Raw genomic sequence first — 16,861 nt, 5'->3', positions numbered from 1 at the left:
TTTTTATTTTTTCAGTGTTGAGTAATCTAAATCTACAAAGTACATGTATATTTCCTAATCTTCAAACTGTCAGAGTTACTTCCCTTTTCTCAGACTCTTGTTGGATCCGTATTAATTTCACAAATAATACACCATGGAGTTGAAATATAGAATCTAGGTACTGACGTTGTTTATTGTTCTAATAAAGTGTAATAGTAATCCTTTATTTATCTTTGTATATTATTACTTTTTACAGTTGAGTGTACTTTTGGAAATACCTATTTCAAGTGGCTCGATAATGATGCATCCCGTCATTGTGGTATTGCACTTGTGCCATGGTAAATGAAACAACAGTAGTACACCGCTGTTCTAAACTCATAAATCGATTGATTAGATTAAAACAATTCTGGGACTCAAAATCAAACCGAGGGAAGACATCAACTATAAAACAAAGGAACAACGGGAACATTGACGTGCAACAAAAACCAACACCAACGTACATAGCAACGAACAATGTGGTAGCAACTTCCATATTCCTGATTTGATACATGACATTTTAAGAAAATATTGTGCGATGAAGCTGCCTTTTTGTTTTTCTTTGTTGATATTTGTGGTTGAATTTATAGCGATTAAGATGACAACACCATATTGAGTACTGTACCCCTTTTTTTGACATTTTTACCTATTATGTCTGTTTGTTTTGCTCACACATTGTTGTCAATATAATTATAATGCAACTGTCATACGAGTAAGAGGTTATGCTAGCTATAATACCAGGTTCATATTTGTATCAATCTGATGATTGGCCTTTGTTAGTCTTGTATTATTTTAATTTTAGTTTCTTGTGTACAATTTGGAAATTAGTATGGCGTTCATTATCACTGAACTAGTATATATTTGTTTAGGGGCCAGCTGAAGGACGCCTCCGGGTGCGGGAATTTCTCGCTACATTGAAGACCTGTTGGTGACCTTCTGCTGTTGTTTTTTTATTTGGTCGGGTTGTTGTCTCTTTGACACATTCCCCATTTCCATTCTCAATTTTATGTATGACAGTTTTTATTCATTCGTTTGATGTGTTTGAGCTTCTTTTTTTAATTTGTCATATAAGGGACTTTCCGTATATAATTGTTCTCGGAGTTCGGTAATTTTATTATTTTAATTTTTAATTCATTTGGTCTCTGGTGAATAGTTGTCTAATTTGCAATTATAACTACATTTTATAATTAGTATACAAACGTCAAGACATAATCTATATATCATATAAAAACGTAATGGATTGCACTATCATTGAATACTTTGAACAAAGCAACAAACGATGCTGTTCGTTTCTCATTGATTAAATCTTTTGAATTATGTTTTTCGCAAAATTTTAATAGCTCAATTATAATGAACAATTTAAATACTTAAAAGAAATAACCATTACAATCGATTTAAATTAGTCAATAAGTAAGTAAATGCAAACAAATTGTGAAATGGATCTACTTCTAAGTATTGCAATCGGATAATTTTATGATGGACGGTCGTCTATGGTCAAGCAGGGGAGAACATTTTCATCAGTTAGGAAAGACAAGCAGGAGAGTTCTTTGTATGGTATTACTTTTACATATACATTTAATAAACTCTGATCTTCAAACAGGACAATTTCTGATTCATAAAAACAAAATACTAACAACATCGTCGTCTATGATTTCGACAGAAGAAAGTTCTTTACAGCGATGTGCTGCTGAATGTTTAAAAAGTCAATCTTGTTGCGTTTGCAGTTATAACGAAAGTACAAAAGTGTGTGTTACTGATACATCTGGTTGCTGCAATGTTCAAACGAAATCGTCTGAAGAATCTGTTGTAATGGTCAGAGAAAACAAAGGTTTGTTTGTATATATTTGTTTGTGTAATTCCAAGAGAAATTATATTTCAGTTTATATAGTCTATTATGAACCATGCAAGTAGTATTATCGAAACTGTGATTTCGTGGTACAATGTAGGTGTTGTTAAATTTCGATAATATAGAAGAAATCGAACATTTGCTGATTCCTTTAATTCAAAATGACGGGTTCCTCCTTATTGAAGTTGACCGTAACATTGTTACATAAAGATTGAATTAGAAAGTCAATTTGCATTTTATTGTATGAACAAATATTCATGATTTCCTAAATCGAAGGAAATACATGAAAATTATTCATTGCTTTGAAAGCAAAATACTATTTAATAATATGCTGCAAAAGATGTGTTAGTGTTATTGTTAAATACCAATCATTATTAAATGGATACAGCTGCAATCAAACTTCTGCATTAAATGCATTTTTCGAAACGTTATTATATCACGGGAACAAATTTACTATATTATTATATAGACTAGTTAGATGTAGTCTTAGATGCATTAATTTTTTTATAAGTTGCTAGTGGCTTTGAACTAGCCGCCAGTAACTGAGAGTACTCTCAGATCTGTACTTCGTGTTTTTGTTGTTGTTGGGATATACAAGTATCCGGCCACGTCCACTCTGTGTAGTATTTCTATTTGTATCCATCTGATGAGTTAAGCCTTTTGCAACTGATTTTTATAGTTCGTTTTTATGTTGTAATGTTACTCCACTCTCCCAGATTAGGGGAGGATTGGGATCTCGCTAACATGCTTAACCCCGCCATATTCTGTATGCATATGCCTGTCCCAGGTCTGGAGCCTGTAATTAAGTGCTTTTCGTTTGTTGTTTTAAAAGATTCTTAGATAGAAAATTTAATTATAAATGGTTCAATGTTGCCCAAATTAAAATTATGGTACAAAACATCTCGACTAATAAGTCAGTTAATTACACGTTATTATCATATTGGTGTATTTTTAATGAAAAATTTGAAGTATGTCACTTTCATAAGCTTTACAATAGTTATCAAATGTACCAGGATTATATTTTAATACGTCAGACGCGCGTTTCGTCTACATAAGACTCATCAGTGACGCTCAGACATATTAGTCACGCATTATGTATACACATTTTTATCATATCAATTTATTTTGAAAATTCAAAACGCGCACCCAATAGTAGAAGAATTAGCAACGAACTGTACATATAAAAGACATATATGTAAAGACAACAAACGGTACAGTAGGTTATTACGGATACCATTTGTTAAATATCTCCATGTGTATAACTGAAATTCAAAGAGTTTGTATTTTGTTGAAGTTTTACATAAGCTACGGCGGATCGCTATCGACCATATGCAAATACACATATACGTGTAAATGTGTGAAACTTTTACTGATATAAAAACATTCAAATACGAAATAAAAGATGAGTTTTGAGTTTTTTGTGGGGTTCTTATATCAGTTCAAACTTATTACAGATTACGCATAACCAATTATCAACCCGACAAACGGTTAATTGTATTGATACTCATTTGCATACGGTAAATTTTTATCTGATGTATCTCATATATTCATCAGTTAATAATAGATAGAGAGAAACAGAGACTTTGTGCAAAACAATCTGGATTCAACAATTTATTTACAAAGATATAATATGGTAGACGTAATCAAAAACTAAAAATGGTCGTGAGCTTTGAAATTCTTTTTGCTGCATAGAATGCATATTTGTTGTTCATGTAATATTATAAATAATGTACACAAAAAAAAAGCCAACCTTTCTTCTTTGTGCATTGCATATGCGAGTTGTCTTATTTTATTTTTAATGTTTCTCGTCTTCGAAGGACAGTATTTTGACATTGATCCGATATGAATCAATGTCTGGAATTAACCGTACGGCGGTTATACCCCGAGTTTATACATGTGAATAATAATAAACAAGCCCTGTTGACACCAAGGACTGTTTTTTCTATAAAAAAAAAACCAACAGACATATCTTTTTGTTTAGATATTTCATTATACACGTACATGTATTTTCAATTTCAGAAAATTTTACAGATATTCCTTTCGACTGTAGTGATATTTTAAAATGTTGGTCAACAATAAGCGGTGAATTTACAATTTACCCCGAAGGTATAGGTGCACTCGAAGTACAGTGTGATATGAACACGGATACAGGAGGTTGGACTGTAAGATCATTATCATCATAATTGATTATTGATTAAAACATTATCAGAGAAATTACAGTTTCTCTACAGACATTATTAAATAGACGTAGTTAATCGTCAACTTTTAATAAAGTTGTTGTTTCTCAATATTGCATGTGATATCATGGTAACGATTTAGTACCCTTTCATTTTTTTCCCGCTGCACATGCAATTGACTGTTCTAACATCATGTACTGTCCTTGATATTTCTTTCGTTTACCTGTATATATGTATCAAACACTTTTGTGTTCCAGAAGTCTTTTTCTTAGCCCAGGCAAAATACAGCTTTAGCTTTAGTTTAAATGTCTTAAACTTCCTATTTGATTTTTCCTTTCAAATGATTGGTGAGTCTTATAAGAGGTAACAAGTTACGCGAGTCTGAAGCAACAAATTATGATAATTTTTAATGACAAAATGACATTTCAGTGTTGTAATTAAAAGCTGCTGATTCTCCAATGCTGAGAGGGTAACACACGAGAATCGAGATGACAAAATATTTAAGGCAAACATAACGGATATGTAGACATTAAAGTAAAGGCGCATATACACATTTCATCATTCAACAGAACCAAGTCCCATTAGGTTTAAACCGGAGGTGGCATCAGGTTTTCATAATGGCACACTCATCTTTGTCTTGATTAATATTTCCTTTAACATTACAATTAATTCTAGATAAGTTCTTGACAGTAGTTTACACTTTTATTTAGTCAAGTGACTATTGTTCATCAGTTTGAATACTTATTTACAAAATCTTACTTAAAGGTTATAATTTATTGTTGATGAAATCAATATTTGTTAATTCAATCTTTATTCATCAATGGAAGGGCAATATGTTCTTTTTTTAAACGTTTATTGTCATACCTTAAAAAAATAATATGTCATCGTGGACACACGATCCCATCACGGTATGTTAATACCCTTTGAACAAATTACATGAATTGAAATGTAGCTTAAAATACCATTGTTTCACTACAAACTTTTTATCCTGGTAGTCAGACTGATTGTTTTTTTTTTTATTTCTGCTTGAAAGATTTATACTTTGACAGTCATATGTGTGACACATTCGAATGGTGAAATTGCCTGAATCAATTGTCTTTTGCATTCCTTCCTTGTTTTGATGACGTCATCGTAAACACACAATCCAATCATTGGTATGTTAATACCTTCTGAACAAATTACATGAAATGAAATGTAGCTTAAAATACCATTGTTTCACTACAAACTGTTTTCCTGGTAGTCAGACTGATTGGTTTTTTTTTTTAAAGGAGTAGGTTCAGTTAGACCCCTTTTTGCCCCCAACATATAGCAGTTTTACAAAATTGTGAAAATGTAATCTTTGAGCTATTTACTGGAAAGTAGAATGCTTCTGCTACATAAATATGAGCTATTTTTGACAAAACAATGCACATATATTGGGTACTAGCATCATTAAGTCATGCTAAATTACCGAAATCTTCACAATTTTAGCATTTTAGTTAAATTTTAGACGGTTTCCGTCTTAAAGGAAAGTGGCCGCATTCGTGTTCATTCATAATATTGAAATGTAAGTTGTATTTGATGATAATACATAACATATATAAAGGTTGAGGATGAACACGAATGCGGCCACTTTCGTTTTTGACAAAACCCATCTGAAAAGTGACATTTTTTGGCATATTTGATAGATTTTTCATATTTAAGCTTTAATCGGAGCGTTTTCAATGACTAAATTAGTTAAAATCTTTCACATAAAATAATTGAATCAATTGAAATAGACACTTAAGTGTTTGAAAAGTGTCCAAAATCTTTCGTCAGATGAGCCTGAAATTTGAGGCCAAAATCGGCCCTTACCGGACCTACTCCTTTCTGCTTGAAAGATTTATACTTTGACAATAACACCTGAGACACATTCAAATGGTGAAATTGCCTGAATCAATTGTATTTTGCTGCCTTATTTTGGTGACATTAAGTCTCCAAGGATTTAGAATTCCCTATTGTAAGTGGTTCAGTACTGATATGATATTATTGATTAAATCCATCAAATACCGATTTAGATGATAGATGAATCTTAAAATTTGAAAATAATAATAATACAAACAGCAACGTAAAGATAAAATCACTTTTGCTTTATTTCGTGTTCACACCTATAGTTTAATGGGTTTTTTTTTCTATTGGTTGTAGATATATTTGAATTCAGATTTATTTAAGCTTCTATGTCAGCCATTACTCTTTTTGCTTTCGGGTAAATTGCAATATTGGAAACACGGCAATGAGATATTTGCTGAATGACATGAATCCAAACCCCCTCTGCAGGTCATTATAAGAATTTAACACCAACAAGTGAATACATGTATTTTCGAGAATGGAGGAAAAATTGATTTTCGTAGATTGTGTTTTTGAGGTTTTTGTCAAAGTCTGCTTACCAGCATATTGCAAAGTGTATACTACATGTACTATTTTGGTTGTTTTTCTTTCATGGTTTATCTTTTAATATGAAAATTGTTACTACAGGAAAACAAAAAAAAATGTTTGGAAGTAACATGGTATGCCCGTACCAAGTCTATTCGTGTATTTGATTTTTTTGATTTTGTCCGTTGATCGGGACCTTCCATTTTTTCTTTTCCTTGGAGTTCGGTTGGTTATTTTATTATTCCCTTTTTTTATATATATATAATCATTGTCAAAACAAGACGATTATATAATTCACAAAGGTCAAAATGCATATTGCTTTTAACTTTTCCTCCGAGTTCGTTTTTTTTTTTTTTGTGGTTGTACTTTTTTGTTCATATAATAAACATTATTTGATATACATCATACATATGTTTTCATTGATTACTATTTAACCGAAATATATTGGTATATTCAATTGAAGGTGATACAGAATAGAAACTCCAGCTCAACAATGTTTTACACAGACTGGGCTCAATATAAAAATGGATTTGGTATTATTTCATCTGATTTCTGGATAGGTAAGACACATGTATTACCTGTATTTGATTTCAAATTTGTTATCTTGTCATTAGACATCTATCTCTCCGTATTGGTTGTCACATATTGCATTGATACATGTGTTCTGGTCAAGCCAACTATGAACAAACACAAATTGCAGAACTGTTTAATCACGATTTAAGACTGAAAATTACTCAGCAATGATATCCAATCCTATATTGACTAAAAGTAATCAAACGTTAAAATATTAAAGTCAAGAAAAAAAACAATTTCAAGTCATGTTTTAATGTTGGAAACCTTGTATATCTCCTGCGCAACTATGATGAGGTCACTGCTAAATGTTTAGTCGCGAGAATATCACAAACACATCATAAGATTTGCACCCACTCGGTTAATTCAAAGTATTGAAGCTCGTCTGACCGAAACTGTTATTTAATCTTCTATTAAGAGACAATTTCGTATAAAATACAGCACTTGCAATTAAATGTTATTGGTAAATTGAATATCATGATCTCCAGTTTCCCCGCAGAGACATTAATTGTTGAAATGCGCAGCTGGTGTATTTAAAAATGGTATTGTTAATGTTATTATCCTCATATTTAAAAAGTCCATCTTTTTTTTAAAGAAAAAGTTATATATATAAATAAATATATATACCATCGTCATGAGAAAATAGTTGAGCATCAAAACGGAACGATATTAATTTAATTTCAACGCTAAACCTGAGATACTTTTATTTTATCTTATCAGAACACAACTACCTGCTTTATTTCGAATATTAAAATATATCTAAAGTTAATAATTGTGCATGATATATTCATGTGTCGGATTTTTTTTTTTATCTGGCTACTAGATACTTATCAAATTAAAGGTACCAGGATTATGATTTAGATTTCGTATATATTCATGTGTCAGATTTTTTTTATCTGGCTACTAAATAGTTATCAAATTAAAGGTACAAGGATTATAATTTAGATTCCCTGTGCACCTTTAATACGGCAGACATGCGTTTCGTCTACATAAGACTTATAGGTGACGCTCAGATCAAAAATGTTATGAAGCCAAACAAGTACAAAGTTAAAGAGCATCGATGACCCAAAATTCCAAAACGTTGTGCCAAATACGGCTAAGGTAATTTATTACTAGACCGCTTTTCGCTTTTATAAGGTAACAACTATTAATCAAACAATGCTACTTTCTTTCTAATTCTATATGTCCTACTTTGCTTATTGTTTATAGGCAATGATAATTTGCATATGCTGACATCAAAGAGGAATTACCAATTACGAGTAGATCTAGTGGACTGGAATGGAGAAACAAGATATGCAGTTTACAGGATTTTCATAGTTGGAGATGAAAATACACAATACAAATTGTCTATTGATGGTTATAGTGGAACTGCAGGTATTGTTCATTTGAATACATTAAATTTCAAAAGAGAGACAGAAGATATCAGAGGGACATTCAAACGCATATAGATGAAAAAAATGGCTAGAAATGAAAAAAAAACAAACAAAACAAACAAACAAACAAACAAACAATAGTACACAAAATACAATATTTAAAAAATAAAGACTAAGCAACACGAACCCCACCAAAAACTGAGGGTGATCTCCGGTTCTCTGGAAGGGTATTTATACAAAAAAATGATCTACACACATTTGAGTGCATGTAAGTGCTCCCTTTTTAAACGGTTTTTTGAAGAATAATGAAATGTATCATTGAGCTCCATGTATTTATTATCTTGACAATATAAATCTACGTTCATTCAGAATTTTATAGTGAGAAAATAATCCATGTATTTGTTAACTTACATGTGCACATCTAATGTATACTATGATGTTTTCAACAAGAAAGAAGATCAAATAAGTAGCAGCAACATTTTGGATAACTTTCATCTGTTCATGTGCACATCGAATGTAAAACATAGCATACCTTTATAGAAATATATATTATGAAAAAAACAATGCAAAGTTTTCTGCAAATAAACAGATTTTAAAACTGATTTTTATTATATTTTGCAGGAGATAGCTTCTATTACCATAATGATATAAAATTTTCCACAAGAGATTTTGATAATGATCTTGTAACTGATCCAAGTATACAAAATTGTGCTCAACAATACAGTGGTGGTTGGTGGTACATGTCTTGTTACCAAGTAAACCTTCATGGAACTTATTTGGCTTGGAAAGCATTTGGCGGGGCATACTATGATCTAAAACATTCAAAAATGATGATACGAGTTTAGATTCATATTGTACAAAAAAATCGCTATTTTTTTTAAGAAATGCAAAGTTATAATTATAAAGTTAGTGTGCTCGACATATCTTACAAAAACATTTGGGAAAATTATGTTTTACTCTAGAACTTTATGGAACATAGATGTTGAAATATTTAAAAGATGTATCAAACCTTCAGAGTTTTAATGAGAAAGACTTGTCAATTTTACGTTGAGTTATTTCAATTCAAGCTGGTATAATTCGCATATCTCGTTTTAGAGTGTTGTACACCATCTTATCCTACCAAAGTAGATAGATAAATGTTGACAACATGGCATTATTCTTAAAAAGAAGTGTATTATTTTTTCTTTTCTTTGTTACTTTGATGCCAATGTCACACTAATGATAAATGAACAGTGTGCCCATTTTAACTATAAAGTTCAATATTCGATGAAATACACATCCACATCAAATAAACAGACATATTCTTTTTTAGAGTCTCGCCTCTTTAAAATATTTGATATTAAACACCATATGATAATAACAAATAAATTTATAAAAGAGACACTAGAAATAGTTATGATATACGGAAAACACACACGTTAACAATATTACATAATTAACCTATATCAATGAACTAATAACAATTAAACTGAAATATTAAGATTTAAAACATTTTAATCTTTTATCAGGCTTTCTGTCTCAGATATTTTTCGTCTCAGATAGGCTAAAACTGAATTTAATTTACGACTTTTGTACACTTGGATCTACGAATACGATTGATGTGATTGTGGGAAATTTGACTCCGCTCCGATAAAAGCAGTTGTTTTACTGATTATCGTTGACTGCGTTAGATTGAATAAAGTACAACGTATTCTATGCAAGAAATACGATTATCTAAAAAGTTTAATTAATTTTAAATCATACTGTAAAAAATATTAAAACGATTGCATCGATGATTTCATTTGTTATTTTGGTTTGTTAATTACATTGCTTTTTTACTATATTATCTATAATTTATCACAGAATGGAATCGCGTGGTTAAACTTTCCAGTCCAATTCTAGATTACTATATTAATATCTTATTGTTTTAATTTTCTGTCTGAAAATATTTGTCATTTTATTGATAATAATACCTCAAATCAATGTGATATAGCAAATAGTTCGTTTTAAGTATATTTGCCTTTGTTTTGTCTTTGCTTTCTAATGATATGTCGTTTTTATCTTATGGGTATTAAATGTGTTTCCCCCGGTGTGTGACCCGGATTTGTAATATTGGCAAGTAGGTGCTCTTCCTGTAATATAACTAACAAAAGTTTCACTAGTTGAATTTGAATGAACGAGGAGCACGACCCCACACTTACGCTAGATCATTACCTGAATAACACTTCCTCGGTACAATGAGAATAAAAGAATTCAAAACTGTTAGATGCAATGAACTGGCCGCTCTGGTAAACAATAGGGAGCCATTTATGATAAACACAACTTTGCTGTGGTACCACAGGAAAATTATTTAGCATATGGTATAACGTTGAATTGATAGGGTCATGACCCCCTGTCATCTTGCCACACCCCGTCCCTGCGTGAACACTTCGACAATTGATTTATTAAAAATGATACAAAACAAAATCATAAATATCAACTCTTTCTGAAAACGTATAAAAAATGAAATTCTAAATATTAAAGTTTTCGTTTTTATCTAAATCTTTAAACGTCCACTGACTGTAGGATACGAAAATAAACGAGCACTGTCTGTTTCTATAAGTATTTATCAAGTATTCAAATAAAACTATCCGTCCAAAAGTTCCATCCTCCGAAGTAATCCTTCAGTAAATTGTGAAATTGAAATGACTGTTAAACGCATAAACTGGACATAAACACATACTGCAATACTAATAAAATTTTTGAAGTCGAAAGTTCATGATATAATTCCTTTAATTCTGAACAAATCATTTTCTCTCGATGAATGTGTTTTTCACGTCTGCTGGATGATCACTTACCATTAACCTGAAAACTATTTAAAAACAGCAGAAAATAATCCAAAAAAGGGCCAATGCTGGGGTAGGTGTGTGCGTTTGAGTAAGGTCCCTAATTGAAGGTTAGAAAATTCTAAACGTGACGTATAGTGACGTCACACAGTGAAAAGGTCACAGACAAGGTTAAGAATACGGAAAGAAAGGGGTTCAAGAACAAATACGGAATTAAAACTTTTAATAAACCTGTATTATTAATTAACTGATAAACATTACAACCTCATAATCAACAAAGGTACTGATAGTAAACGGGTATTTCTTAATATGCTTGTGTTTACATGGGACGCAATCATGCTTTTAATTTTAAGAGTATTCACAAGTATAATATAATTATTTTCATGTTAATACCTAACTTTCTTTTCTCACATAAATTGCGATCTGAATCTTATGAAATGAGATTTATCTTTTGTCATGTCTGATGAATGTTACTATGTGATGATACCGGTAGACATTAAAACGCCACGTTGTTTATACTTTTATGATAATTGAAATGTATCAAAGTAAAGGTAATGTATTATGTTATTTGTTACAATTGCTGATTTGGTTTGAGAATCAATTAACTATAGACCTTTCAACATGTTGAACTGCGGTTGTATTCAAATTGCTTATGATAAATATGTTTGTGCAAAGCATCTTGATTGTTTACATTTCTTTGCAAGAAAATAAAAACATAAATAGTTGCTAAGCATACTATTTTAAACGTCGATTAACATTTTAAAGCTTTATCAAAAAACAGTCATTAAAACAAATCATTAATGCTCGAAAATTTCATTGACTTCTTTTCAACTGCATTAAATGTCAATTAGTGTTATTGCGGCGTTAGCTTGTGAAAAACGGTACGTGCATTGCTTACAATTTGTAGTTTATAACCATTCAAGCTTGGATGGAGATTTTTCTCATTGGCACTCATTCCACATCTTCCTATATATATCGTCTTTCTTTGTTCAATCATAATTACTTTTTTACATATTCTTTTAATGTATTCACTTGCATTTGAAGGACATATACATAAAAAATTACTAAAATAGAGGATTTGACTTCAATTAAAGTAAAGATCTACAAAGAATTGCGCTAAAATCGGCTGATAACACACAATAAAATGCATTATTGTTATTCGCTTATTATTCTTTTTTCAAGGTTTTGTAAACTGGTAGTAATGCAGAAAACTATCATTCCTTTATTTTTGACTGGTAAAATGTTTTTATGTTTCATTTTGTGATAAAATTAATCATTAATAAATTTTATGATAAAATAATTGATAATTTTGTATTTTTAGTTCAAATATATTAAAAAACAACTTAAGCATTGGCATTTTGCGTCTACTATAAATCTTCACTTCTTATTAGATTTCAGTTTTAATTTAAAAGCTCTATTTCTTGTGAATACAACGACTTTTATTTCCTGTCACGATTTTATTTAGAGAGGGTTGTTGCTAACAGAGAAGCTATTAAACAAAGAGTTTCAAGTGGTGAAGTTGAAATTGTTCCTTCGTAAATTTTACGGACACAAACACTAGTTGCAGTTGGTTGTAGATATAAGATATCTGTTTCCCAAATGAGAACGGAGTGTTCAAATTGTTGTAGTGACTATCCCGTTCTCTTTGCAATCGAATGTGATCCGCCATATTCGACTTATCACTGGGTTTGTACTTAAAAATGCAACAAAACTGGAACCACATGTGAATCATGATCTGGTTATCGAAAGGGAGCCCCTGAGATTATCCCAATATTTTGTTGGGGTCAGTGTTGCACAAATTCACCTCTCTTTCCAAAATTTGTGTGTTTCGGATCAAATTGTGTTTTACTGTGTTTATGATAATCATCATAAGCAACACTGTACCAAATAGTTATCAAAGGTATCAGGCTTACAATTTGATACACCAGACACGCGTACCGTCAACATTAGACTCATCAATGACCATCAGATCAAAACATCTAGAAAGCAAAACAAGTATAAAGTTCATGTGCATTGAGGACCCAAAATTCATACCGCTCGTTAAACATTTTATTTTTCAGGCCCAACTGAAGCCCACCTCCATGCGTGGGATTTTCTCTCGCTGTGTGGAAGTCCCGTCCTGTTAATAGCCTTCGGCAGTTTTCTGCTCTTTGATCAGGTTGTTGTCTCTTTGACACGATCCCCATTTCCGTTCTCCATTTATCGTTTGTTCAAATAGGTCAATGTCAAAATTAACCACTATTTATTAATCGATAGAATATTTGCATACCATTTTGATACTTCATATCAATCGAAATCATTTCATGACAAATTTTTCAATCGTTTGATATGGTGGAGCTTTAGATTTTGACACCTGATAATGGACTTTCAAAGTTATTTCACTTTTTTATGTACTCATTAGAAAAACAGAAAGAAGAATACATCACAAAGGTAAAAATGCATATAGCTTTGCTTTTAAATGGAAGTAATATTAGTCATATTACAATTGAACAGTATTAAAAACATATGAATCATAACAAAAAATATAAACCAATGTTAACACTTTAGAAGTATTAGGTGTATTAAGTCTCTTAACGAATGAAAAAATATACATTGTTCTTAAATGTTAAAAAAAGCTATTGATGTTTGATAATGTAACGTTGCTTTATTTGATGAATAATGTTTAATTATCACATACTAAACATAGAGTCGTATTACAAGTTAAACAAATAAAAAATATAAAAACAAAATGGCACAATAGTTTTGAGGATTGTTTCTCCTTGAAAGAAAACATTTGATAGAGCGAACAGTCCTGTGTTTGAAAGATTAATTGACAATGTCAAAAATTGGAATGATTTGTATTTTGTTTCTCCGTATATGTTGGATAGACTCGGTTACTCAAAAATCTAGGTTTCGACTTGATCGAAATAGGACAATAACATCGTCGTCCGTTCAAATAATGGAGAAGTTGACTTATATGCAGTGTGCTGTTGAGTGTTTGAAATATACTTCTTGTTGTGTTTCCAGTTACGATTACCGTACAAAATCTAAGACATTTTCGTCTGATCTATGTTTAAACTGAATGTAATTTACGACTCTTCTACACTTGGATCTTCGAATATGAACCTCAGCGATCTAAAATTGTCCAGTACATATGTAGATGCAGTAAGGGTCCATTTCAATTACAGTTTATTATGTGTTTTGACGTTTTAGTCTGTTTAGGCTTTTACAGATAGCGTTTAATGGCGGGAAATTTGAGTCTGCTCCGTTAAAAGCTGTTGTTTAACCGATTATCGTTGACTGCGTTAGATTAGATAAAGTACAACGGGTTTTTTTCTAATCATACCTGGTTATCTACACGAGAAATAATCTTATTAAAAAAGTTTAATTGATTTTCAATCATAATGTCAAAAATATGAAATCGATTGCATCGATAATTGCATTTGTTATTTTGGTTTGTTAATTAAATTGCTTTTGTTCCTGTATTATCTTTAATTTATCAAAAACTAGAATGGACTCACGTGGTTAAACTTCCAAGTCAAATTCTAAATTAAAATATTAATATTTTATTGTTTTGATTTTCGGTATGAAAATGTTTGTCATTCCATTGATAGTCATACCTCAAATCAATATGACAAACATCGGGTATGATGTTTAAAGATAGTCAAGTTTTTAACGCATGGAAATTAATTTTTGCGAACGTTTTTTTTTTTCTTATTTGCTCCATAAAAGAAACATCAACTTCTGTCATTATATTTCCTATCTTTCCAAATCACTCAAATTTATTCTTACAATGTCCTCTACCATGACAGTTGTTAGCAAATAGTTCGTTTTAAGTATCTTTGCCTGTGTTTTGTCTGTGCACTTCAGTGTTTTTAATTTTCTATCGTTTTCATCTGATGGGTATTAGATGTGTTTCCCTCGGTTTTAGTTTGTGACCCGGATTGATTTTCACTCAATCAATTTATGACTTTTTAACAGCTGTATACTAATGGTGCCTTTATTTATTAACCATTAGTTACATTTGGTAGTCTGAAACTTGATTTTTCTCATTATAAATGATGAAAAGGTATTCGAAGGGCTTGACAATCGCAGCAATACATTGAGTTCAATGACATATTTTTATGCAGAGGGTTTGTACATGATCCCTCGATTTAGTTAACTTGAATTTAAGATTCTGAGTCATTCAGTTGGCTTAAATGTATCTTAATTAATAACCTGTGTTCAGAATAAAATTTTGAATTCTGTTTTATTTGATTATTGAAAATGTTCTTAGAATCATTATACAAAAAGAAGACATTTAAATCATTTATGTATTTTGTAATTAAAATCCGGGGTCTGGGGGTAATATGGTTACGCTATGCGATTCTTTTTGTTTCTCCTGTTTTCATTTTGCTTTTTTGGCGGGTAGTTTTAAAAATATGTTTTTGAATTCGATTACAACAGTATTAATTAAAGATTTAAATAATTCAAGAAATACTGTGTGGAATAAAATCAGCCGCGTGTTGAATGGGTTTTGCTCATAATTGAAGGCTGTATGGTCATATTTCGTTGCATACACCTACGTTGTTAGGCAATCAATCCACATGTATATTCTGATCAAAGATTTAAATAATTCAAGACATACTACGTGGAAAAATATCGGTCCATGGAAAAACAGTAATCCAGGTCTGGCAAGACCATACAAATATTTGCTTTTGATTCTTTAGAGTGGGATTTCATGTTTTTAGCTTTCTACGGGCAATAACTAGTATGTTAAGTTTATTAAGGAACCATACTTTTAAAAAAATCCCATACATTCATGTTATTCAAAGCAAAACTCACGTCATTATACGATTTCTACAGGAAAGAGTTAAAATCAGTCATAGTGATACTATGAGTCCCTGCTATTTATTTAAGTGCTATGTTTCAGTGTGTGAATAGTTAATACACAATAAAGTTTTCTATAGTTTTATAATTAATACATTGCGATTGTTTTTTATTAAAGGGGCATCACTATAAACAGACACATCACGCCCTACTGGATGGTTTTTTCCGTCCGTAAGTAAGTATACTCATCATAGATACCAGGCTTTAAATTATGTCCGTCAGTCTGTGTTGTTGTCGTTCCTCCCCTTTGTCACGTTACAGTTTATATAAAAATCATGGCTAAAGGTTAATGCTTAAGTGGTCAAAGTAAGCGCACGCGATGTTGATTTTTTACAGTTTGAGACAACAATGCGAAGTTGAGGCTCTATAAAATTTCTGTTTGTGTAATTTTTTATATTTTTTTTAACCGAACGTCAGACTTTTTTTTCTAATTTTAGATATGTAGTGTTATAAAAAAAATATACTGACTTTATTTTTTAAACAAAAAACTCGTAAGAAATGCCAGTTCGTGAAAACACTGCATAAGAACTATTTTTTTTTCAAGAAATTAAATTCAATATTATCATTGAAAAAAACCGACAGTTTGTGACCTCATACTTAGATACTAGCTAACAGGCAAACAATTGAAGATTTTCATAATTTTGTAAGTAACATTTTCTTTTTAAGTTATTTCACTCATCATTCTCGTTCGAATTTAATTCATGTTTATCCTAAAACCATTAGTATAAAAATGTAATAGCTCTTCTAAAACGCTGCATGTGGCTGTCTGATGTCGGATGAATTTGTAAATGTTTTCCATTATAGTTAAATTTATAGAGAAAAGCTTTAGCTATAGTG

At 31.0% G+C, this 16,861-nt stretch overlaps 1 protein-coding gene across 1 annotated transcript; it reads left to right on the top strand.

The window, feature by feature from the left end:
• Positions 1–1,429: 1,429 nt before the first annotated feature.
• LOC143081701 (fibrinogen-like protein A) lies at positions 1,430–9,789 on the top strand. Its single transcript, XM_076257444.1, has 5 exons — positions 1,430–1,843; positions 3,881–4,023; positions 6,893–6,989; positions 8,209–8,373; positions 8,994–9,789. Exons 1-5 carry the CDS (start codon positions 1,489–1,491, stop codon positions 9,215–9,217), a joined length of 984 nt encoding a protein of 327 aa, XP_076113559.1. The 5' UTR covers positions 1,430–1,488; the 3' UTR covers positions 9,218–9,789.
• Positions 9,790–16,861: the final 7,072 nt, after the last annotated feature.

Source organism: Mytilus galloprovincialis, chromosome 7 (assembly GCF_965363235.1).
Source record: "Mytilus galloprovincialis chromosome 7, xbMytGall1.hap1.1, whole genome shotgun sequence".
In the NCBI taxonomy this organism is placed as follows: Eukaryota; Metazoa; Mollusca; class Bivalvia; order Mytilida; family Mytilidae; genus Mytilus; species Mytilus galloprovincialis.
This window is presented reverse-complemented; position numbering and strand designations above follow the sequence as displayed.

What these genes read in the sequence shown, in the direction of transcription:
- LOC143081701 (XM_076257444.1), top strand. Translation starts at nt 1,489, where the DNA reads ATGATGGACGGTCGTCTATGGTCAAGCAGGGGAGAACATTTTCATCAG. An exon ending in AATGGTCAGAGAAAACAAAG is followed by an intron (nt 1,844 to 3,880) that starts GTTTGTTTGTAT and finishes TTTCAATTTCAG; the next exon opens with AAAATTTTACAGATATTCCT. An exon ending in CGGATACAGGAGGTTGGACT is followed by an intron (nt 4,024 to 6,892) that starts GTAAGATCATTA and finishes ATTCAATTGAAG; the next exon opens with GTGATACAGAATAGAAACTC.